The 9537-nt window shown below is 49.1% G+C and overlaps 1 protein-coding gene across 1 annotated transcript; it reads right to left on the bottom strand.

Moving 5' to 3' along the window:
• Positions 1 to 218: 218 nt before the first annotated feature.
• On the bottom strand, positions 219 to 9135 carry LOC128723991 (uncharacterized). The gene is made up of 5 exons (XM_053817755.1): positions 8947 to 9135; positions 7864 to 8248; positions 5231 to 6930; positions 2406 to 4367; positions 219 to 2334 (listed from the first exon to the last, which is right to left on the bottom strand). The coding sequence occupies exons 1-5, from the start codon at positions 9133 to 9135 to the stop codon at positions 340 to 342; spliced, it is 6231 nt and encodes a 2076-aa protein (XP_053673730.1). The 3' UTR covers positions 219 to 339.
• Between the last annotated feature and the right edge of the window lie 402 nt (positions 9136 to 9537).

Raw genomic sequence — 9537 nt, 5'->3', positions numbered from 1 at the left:
GACTGAGAGTTGGACTTTTTCTAATGATGAACAAACCCTTTCAAGTCTTGGTCGAATGGAAGATGTTCAGGAAGCTCGGAAGCTTTGCATGTATATCAGATAATGAAGAGTCAATGTCTAATTACCGTAATTTGTTTCCCATTGTGCCTGGATTTTCCGGAATGTCTTTAAAAGATCTCAGAGCAATTATACAGAGGTAACAATCCTCAAGAGAGAAATACGTTTTATTGCCATATGCCATGGAAGCGAAATAAATACATTTCTTAAAAGTCTAACTTCAACTCGTGTGCAATAGCACTAGAGCACTTGAATTGCATCTCCATGTTTTGCACTTCAAGCTCACGAGCTGGACATTGTGTGCAGCGATACGGTGTTGCTCGCGATGCTGCTGCTTCCCACGATGCTACTCGTCATGCTTGATCCACCGGCATATCCTGCCGCGGTTCCTCCAGGAACACTCGGGATGCTATTCCCTCCACTACTCCCACCGCCACCGATTGCCTCTACATCGTTCTTCCCATAGTTGGTGTCCTTCAGGTAATAGACGGCACCACCGTTAATCAACCCGTGGGTTGTTTTCTTCAGTCCGAGCAGCGACGATAATCGGTACTTCAGCGTGACTGACTGTATGCGCTCGATGAACGTACCGATGGCCAGCTCCATGCGAGGCGTAAGATGCGGTTCCAGCTGGAATATTTTCACCAGCATTTCAATCATCCCGTCCGTCAGTGGAAGCCGATCGAGATAGTCCTGCAGGTAGGCCGAATCGCCCCGCATAATGTAGTGCTGGTAGATTGCTCCGGGCCAGTTGATTTCGATGCCGTACGCTCGCGCTACGATCAACGCCTGCGGAACAGTGAGCAAGCAGTTGATGTAGTACGCCAGCGTACCGCTGGCCACGTTCGTTCCGGTACCCTCGTGCGCCGTTCCGTATCGTCGATGTTCGTCTCCCGGGGAGCGTATGTCGAGCACTGAAAGGCAGTAACATGCATCCGAGGTGGAAGGTGTATTGTCGCCGGATCCGTTTGTTCCCGTGACAGCATTACCCGAGGCTCCTGTTCCCATGATGGCGGTTTGGTTTTTATCCGCTACAAGCGCTTGGCGTACGAAAAAAATTTGTAATGCTACCAGTTCCGCACTGGCCGCGGCACGTTGTGCGAGCGTAAGATTGTTGTTCAGCAAATAGTTTTCCGTGGCGTGTGTAAAAGCGTCCATGACGTTCATTAGCTCCGTTTGCATGAGCGTCGTTGCTTGAAGGCGATGACAGCAGACGGCATTTGACCCGACATTGGCCGCTTTCCCGGATATCGGTTGTCGGGTCTCGTATGTTTTAATGATCGCATCGATTGTGCCGTTTGCTTCCGATTCCCACAGCTCGGCGATTTCGCGATACATTCGAAAGTGCAGCGCGGCCAGTCGGAAGTAATCTCGCCGCTCCGGACAGTGCTCGTTTAGGAACGTGATAATGGCCGACTGAAACCGACGCCCATTGGCGGCACGATCATCAAACTGCCCTAGCAAGGACTCGAACTGTTCGTGTTTGATCAGCGTTTCGAAGCAATAGTACATGTCTCGATACCGGCCGATACCAACGAGTAGCCGCACAATTAGGTTCCACGATTTAGCCGCCGTCAGAATAACAGTAAGGGCTTTGCAGCACGCCAGCACCTCCATGATGCCCTCCATCGAGCACTCGTGCACGAAGCAGTCATGTGCCTTCACCAAGAGCGCGACAATGATCGTGTTTTGTTTCTTCAGTGATAACACCTGGTGCTGCAATATCTCATCCAATCGATCCACCAGATCTGCTCCTGCCGGATAGTGGCGTAGGGTGGGAATTACAGCGAACGATTCCAGCGCATCCTGCACCCCATGATCGACGGCCGCACTATCACCGGTGTCCTTTCGCTTGCGGTACAACCGGAAAGCGTTGCAGTACCGAAGTAACACGTTCCCGAGTGTGTTCGTGCTGGGTGCCAGCTCGAGGAAGAGATGAAACTCGCGATCGATGTTGTAACCCCATAGCAACTCGTCCGGAGCAGGAGTCGAGGGTTGCTGCAACAGGTAGAACTTCGAGCGCACCACGGCGGACACGATCTCTGAGGCGAGAAAATCAGTAAAACTGTCCACGCTCATACGCGTAGAGGTTACGATGTCGCTGATCACCTCCAGTTTGTAGACGCAGTCCTCGCGCACTACTTCCGGCAAAAAGGCTAACGGATCCCGGAGTTTTAGCAATTCGTTGTACTCCCGATCCAAGTACATCGCCACGCGGTACGTTAAGATGACACGTTGCGCAAGTTCCTGGCCGTGTGTAATGCGATTTCCGAGAGCCTAAACGTGATAATGAAAGTAAGGATGAGAGTACCGACAGAAGCGTGTCATTTCAACACGAAAATACTTACGCTGATCGCCTCGAAAATGTCCTGTCGTTCACGTGACGGTACTTCTTCAAATTCTGACGTTGCTGTGGTGCTTGTATCCGACGAATCCAGCTGCACGGTGCCACTCTTCATTGGCGATCCTCCGATTTGGCTGCTTTGGCTAACGCGACTAAAACGCAGTGTGCGACGTTGAAACCTCCCTGACGATCGAGCACTGTCTTCGTTCAAAAGCATGCGCTCTTCCTTCGAGAGGTTATACAGACTAACGAGTCCTTCGGCGAGCGCCATGCAGAACACGATAAAATGCAGATCCACCGGACGCTGCTCGAAAATCGCCTGATAACGGAGCGCCTGAACAATGTCTCCTTGGTCGAGCAGCCGGTTGATGAGCGCGTCCAACCGCAATCGTTCTTCCGGCTGCGTGAGTGGAACGTTAGACAACGTGAGATCGTCAATGCCGGCTACTTCCTTGAGCTCGAGAAACGTGTGGTACAAAATGGCACTGCCAGCGAGGGATTGCTGCTGGCTCGTATTGCACCAGTACTGGGAGCAGTACAGCTCGAGGACATCCAGCTGCTGGCCAGTGCAGCGAATGTAGCTAAGGGCCAACTCGTACTCCAACCGGTCGCGATCGAACGTTTCACTCGGGTAGAGCCCATGTTCCCGTATCAACTCCAACGCGCACCGGAGCAGATCATACCGCTGGCGTTCGCCGTACTCCAGCCGGTTGGCGATGTGCATAAAGAAGCTTATGCGTAGTTCCGGTCCAACCCCGTACCGTGTGCTTTCGGTTTGATACCGCTCGAACGGCCCAACGGAACCAGTTGCCTCGAAACCGCTTACCCAGTACTCGAAAATAATACTTTCACGTGGTAGTCCCGCCTTTTCGGCAACGGTTATGGCCGCCTCGTGACACTTTTTCGCCACAAGCTGCTCGCACAGCGACTCGTACAGGTTTGTGTGCTGTTGTTCCTTTCCGCCACTGGAACACTCGTGCAGGCTGAGAAAATCGATCTTGACGTCGCAGTGGCGCACGATTTCACACATGCGCAGCATCCGCTCGAAATCGAGCACAGTCACCAGAAAGCAGCAGAAATCACACCGTACGTACGTCTGCAACAGCAGCAGCTGGTGGTGCATCGACGTCCGGTTGCTGAGATGCAGCATAAGCAGCCGGGCGGAGAAGCTGAACATTTCGTACCAGGAAATGCGCAAGAGTTCACACTCATTCTCACTGGCGGCAGACGAGCGGACTAGGAAGGTGGTCAGCAGCTGGTTAGCCCGTTTCGCATCAAACAGCACATCCTCGGTGAGGCTTAAGAATGCCGCTAGATGATACCAGCCAGAATCCGGATAAAAAACCGCCAGGGAGCTGGCTAGTGTGCAAAGATGGCCTGATCGCACGAGATGCTCAATCAAACCGCACACAAATGATCGTTCGAGCTGGGCCAGGTCGTTGTTGTCAGTGGGTTCGCTTAGCGTCAACCGGTCTCGGAATGGATAATCGCCGGCTAACATGGCCCACACCAGCCAGCAATATCGACGATGTTCGCTTTCGTTCGGGCACACTTCACCTGCCAACAACGCCAACAGTGGCCAACGGAAGCGAATCGCGCGGTCAAGCAGGTTCTGGTACGTGTACGGATGCCGCAATGATGGTGGATAATTCGTGGGTACGGCCTGAAGGGCCAGTCGCCTGAATGCGTCAAAATCGAACGGCATCTGGGTTGCATTCGTCGCGTAAGGATTGGGTTCATTCGAGCAAAGCAACACGGTGGATACAAGATCCTTGTCGTACCGTTCAGACAGGAAGCAGGCACCATCGTACAGTGCGCAGGAGGATGTGGAAGACGACTCAGTGACCGGTGGCGGTGAGAAGCTGTTAGCGGTGGTGTGGCCGATGCTGCGGGTGATGGAAACAGCATCTCCTCCTTCGCTGGAAATGCTGGAGTGGCCACTGGAATCCGCAGCTGTACTGCTTGCCTGAAAGTGGATAAGGAAAAGGACAAAAATTTAGTCGTCAGCCACGTAATAATAGCATCAAATATTTCGACAACTTTGAATAGAAGAACCAAAGGCAAACGCTTGATAATAGCATGTGCGCAACGAATCATAGCTTTCGTCTATTTTTAAAAAGAACCCACCAGAATGCCTGATAATAAATGCAACGGAAATAAATAGAGCACCCATTGCTGAAAAGTGTCCCGCTTTTCCAATCGTATCACCGGGTCGCCGACCCGTTCAGATTAATCAACGGCGACATCTCGCTGCAAACCGGTTCTGGGGGTTTTTCTCCGCTTCCACCGCCCATTTCCATTCGACTTTTTGTTTTGTTTTGCTTCCTTTGCGGTTCGTTAAAGAACGGTACGTGCAGGGAGTCAAAAGGGTCAGACGCTGTACGTTTGCTAAGGGGGTTGTGCAGATGATAAGACTTGCGCGAAATGAGTTCATCTTAAAATCCGCACCTCTTCCCAGTCCGTATTTCTCCCTTCGCTTACCGGGGCTGTATTGCGCAATAAGACGCACTAGACCTCCGCAGTAAAACAAGCAAAGTAAATAAACCATGGAAAAAGGACTGATAATTGTTTGCGTCTGGTAAGCTAGACGATAAATGACGATTGGGAACGGTCACTGGACGGTTTGTAGCGCAGCTCGTGTATGTAATTATTTACATCCAGCGTACACTGACTACGGAAATTGTTACGCTTACATTGCGAGCTGCATTGTGTCGCTTCCTTTAGCAAACATAGAAAGGCAAGAGTCAAGGCTGCAAGTTAACAGTGAGCTGATGGAGGAAGATTTACAAACAAAAGGTATCGAAATATTCACAGATTCGTAATACTTACTCGTCGTCTTCTGCGAGGTGTCAAGCTCGATCGTCTTTTGATCGACGTAATAGAGCTGGAGCATGTTAGACCATCACGTCCTTCTTTCACGTTCCGGGATTGGTACAGAAGGGCCGTCATGAGGTTGCGTCCAATCATCTTCTCACCGAAACCCGCTCGACAAAGCTCTAATATTTGCTCCTGCGGATAGTTCAGATAATCCACAAGCAGCAGGAACCGATACCAATCGTTTCTCGCAAGCAAATGCTCCCGTAGATACGCCTCCGGATACGGGAGACCATTTGTTTTGGCCACAATTGTCATGGCCTCGAGATCGATCAGCAGTTCGGGATCCTCAAACCGTTTGTCGGCGATCGCCAGCTCACAACGACGCAGCAAGTTGGCCACGCTGAGCTTTACCGGTTCATCGATAGCTTGCTGATCATCGGTTGCTTCCGCATTTTGGCAGTACTTGTCGACAAGCGTTAGGCAGCGCAGATAGGCGCGCGTGGGTACACTATTGACACCGATCATCTCGATAAAGGCGACAGCGTGTGTGGTGAGTTCTGTGTCCCAGTAGCTCCGGATGGCCATCTGGGACACCGTTTGGGCTGCACTGTTCTGCTGTCGCGTCGATATTTGCGAGTAGTCCTGCAATTGTTCGCGATAGAACTCGTACACCGCGTGGCACGCCTGATGTAACTGGATGTAGTGCATATAGCGCAATGTTGCCGGTTGACCGTATTTGCTCACCAGCAGGGGATGATTAAAATGCGGCATCAAGCCGTGCTTTTCGAACAACGCTTTTTCGTCCCCTTTATCCTCTTCGTCGACGGAACCACGGAAAAGCGAATGCAAGATTTTGTTCCAAACGGGAATGCCAGCGTTCTGCAACAGCTTTTGGACGATCGGCATTTCCGCTTTGTCGACGTCCGGTTCATGCTTGAGGCGCACGATGAAATTGTGCAAATGTGGCAGCTTTTCTAGCAGTGGATTATTATCCTCAAACGCCGTGTTACACTCATCAAGCCCGTACTCGAAAAGGTACACAATTGGATTCTCCTCATAAAAGGCACGGTTGTGCTGCTGGATGTAGCCCGATATGGTGCGTGATACGGCCAGCAGGATTTTGGAATCAATTGAAGGATCCGTTAACTTTTCTAATTGCAAAAAAACCTGCACCCCTGCATGTTGCTGTACGGCAGGATCTTCCGCCATCTGCTCGAGGAGCTCACGGCTAACAATCGGCAAGGCAAGCATGGGGAAAAACCGATTCTCAACCAGCTGGCTAGTGAGCTGTTCCCGCAACCATGTGGCATCAGTCCACTCGTGGTGTTGCTTGAAACTTTCAGTCGAGAAAAGTCGACGCAAGATGGCCACCGCATCGTTACGCTCGTGATCGAGAAATTTTCCGAGTCTTGCCAATTCATTCAGCAGGATTTCATTACGAGACAGCGTCCGATGGTGGGACAGCTGCGAGAGCATAAAGTCGTCGATTTCCCAGCGTTGGAACAGCTGCCGAAGTCGTTCATTAAACCGTGCATCATCGTAGATGTCGATGTTGATGCTCTGCAGGTGTGTGGTAGGATCCGTGCCATCGTAAAAGCATCTCCGTAGACAACTGTTGAGTTGAATCCATATCTTCACCAGATTGGCGATGTTGTTTTTCAGCAGATAGCTCCACACGGTGTACCGATCAAGGATGGGCGAGATTTCGGTTTCTGTTGGTTGAGAGGAAATAGAAAATCGAATTACCGCAATGGCAGAAATGAAACACGACCGTTTCATTTTGGATTTGGGTAGGTCGCATTGAGCACATTTCACAATCACCATCGTGTGGCCATCCAGCTTTGTAGCATTCGAATAGGGCTATAATCGCCGTTATTCCGGGGGCTTATCAATCGTTAATAGCACAATTTTTTGCTCTATTAGTCTGATTGTGGACGTTGTCCGTACGATTAACGTCGAAATGTTTTCGAAGGAATGTAGTTTTTTTATTGGCCCTGCAGTCAAGTTTGGTAATTGTAAACTACTGGCAATAGTGGAAAATACCATTTTCCCGTCGCACAGGGAAGCAGATCAGTTCGATCGTGTTGTCAACCGAAACAAAAACTACATCCTTATCTTCGGCAAATATTCGAACCGCGTTTCACATTGTAAACACGCTCGACGCACACCGTTATTTGGGTGAGGAAACAAATGATCATTTGTTTCATGTTTGCCGATCGATAGTACATCACCTGTGGTGTCGAATACATTCCAGAACGTTCGAATCAGTCAACCAAGGCAAAATTGTATAATCCGACTGCAAAAGGCTGCTATCGCATTGCTTAATCGTGCTTATCACCGGCAGCCGATTTGCAAGGCAAAACCAAATGTTTTTAAACACTACTACGCTTGAAAGGACGCTCAGATGAAACAGTCACGTAAGCTTGACTCACAGCATGAAAATCTATCTGTCAGAAAAAACGTTCTCGGTACATCGAGAATGAGTCACACTGAGAATCGAAAGGTCAATCCTTAGGAAGGGATTGCTTTCAAAATAACAAGCAAGAACTGCGCTTATTCCTGACTTTAAACTGTTAAAACTAACTCTTATATGCTAAAGGGGCACTTGATCTATCGATTACACTAATGTAGCACGATCATGATACCTTGATTTTTGAAGAACAGATCAACCGCGACAGAATTGCGATATACGTCCTCCTTCATGCAGAAGGTGTTGAACGACATCGTCTCGATTTCGAGCACGGTGTATCCATTGGTCACCTCGTTCAGCACCTGCGCCATTTGGCGCACGTTGGCTTTAAGCTGCGTATAGACGCGCCAGTTGGCTGCAATTCGTTCCTGTTCACCAGTGGTGTAGTTTTCAACCGTTCGGGTCAGGTGCTCCTGGATGTAGTCCCGCAACCCGTGATCACTCGTCTCGGACGCGATCTGGTAGAAGACGTACTGGGGCACACGATCAATGTTTTTCAGGATGTGATGCGCCTTATAGAGCTGGCGATTCGACAGCAATCTGTAGACGTACGCATTAACCTACAATTGAGCGGAAAGAAGCTTGATTGTAAAGAAGGTGGAATTTGCGACCGACGATCGTTATGAGTGTCTGATCGTCCGGACGGATCGTTACTGGACGGTTCCTTCTATTAGCAGTTACGGGCAGCTCAACAGGGAGAGAGAGAGAGAGAATGAGAGACAAAAAGAGCGAAGGAGAAAGAGAAAAAACAACAATCTTCGTCCGTCGCTTCGCAAGGTGATAAGGGCATACTCGAGTTACTCCTTCACTCGTACGGATGAGATTATGTTACGAGGAATCGTTTTTCATCGGATGAAATCAGCGGAACGGTAGCACATCAGACAAGCGTGTATAGGTCTCCATTAGGTAGGGCTTGGTGAACTGATTGATAAGCCACCGAGAAGCCGAGTTAAAGTATATTCTCATCCCTCAGAAATGTGACGATCGTGTAGGAACTGCTATAAACAAACGGCTGATAAGTGCAAATAAGACGTGAGTGTTTATATGCATTTTTGGATGCTCAATTGCCAATCCTGTTGATTTTCTTCCACGCAGTTGTGATTTATAAATACCCACATCAGGGGTCTGAAATCATTGTTTCTTTGTTTTCGTTTGCTGACAAGCAAAGTGAGCCATTTCCTTTTTTGCGAAACTCTCTCCTCCACCGCTGTTCGCAGCCCAAATCTGCTAATGGTGAGGAAAACACAAATTTAAGTACCTTTTGTAGGAAATAATTTTTCGCCTCCTTAATCGTCAGCTCGTTCCGATGAGCAAGAAACTGGATGCAGAGGTTGACGTGTTTGCCTTTGGTAGACACCTCTTTGATAATAACGTCATCTTCTAACTTTTCCCAGCCCTTTAGCACAATGCTCTGCTCGGGTGTCACATTTTCTCCAGGCGCTGCCATCGTCGATTCGTGTAGGTAAAGCCGTATAGTAATTTGAAACCCGCAAAAACAGGGTGAAGCGGCTTTGGTGACGCTGATTCACAGCTCAACTTTGATATGAAGCTCATGTATTTGTTTGACGCAAAGGCCACAGCATCGAGAAGCCTTTACCCATGAAAAGCACTAGTGCAGACTACACACGCTAATTGAATGTAATAACTAATGACACTTAACACCGAGTTAAAATATAAATCAGAACGTTGTTACGAAAAATAAAATAGGAAAAAACTACGCTAATATACGGCGATATGCATTTGGATTAGTCATTTGTTTATGTTTGCTAAAGAACAGTCACACAGGTGACAGCTGCCATGAACAGCTGATTTATTTCGAGCAGTGAGCACGTGCTCGAAAGAGCTGTAG

This window comes from Anopheles nili, chromosome 3, assembly GCF_943737925.1.
Source record: "Anopheles nili chromosome 3, idAnoNiliSN_F5_01, whole genome shotgun sequence".
NCBI classification, from domain to species: Eukaryota; Metazoa; Arthropoda; class Insecta; order Diptera; family Culicidae; genus Anopheles; species Anopheles nili.
The sequence above is the reverse complement of the archived record's forward strand: the minus strand, read 5'-3'. Positions and strand labels throughout refer to the sequence as shown.

What these genes read in the sequence shown, in the direction of transcription:
- LOC128723991 (XM_053817755.1), bottom strand. Translation starts at nt 9,135, where the DNA reads ATGGCAGCGCCTGGAGAAAATGTGACACCCGAGCAGAGCATTGTGCTA. An exon ending in TCTGTTCTTCAAAAATCAAG is followed by an intron (nt 6,931 to 7,863) that starts GTATCATGATCG and finishes CTCAACCAACAG; the next exon opens with AAACCGAAATCTCGCCCATC. An exon ending in CACCTCGCAGAAGACGACGA is followed by an intron (nt 4,368 to 5,230) that starts GTAAGTATTACG and finishes ATCCACTTTCAG; the next exon opens with GCAAGCAGTACAGCTGCGGA.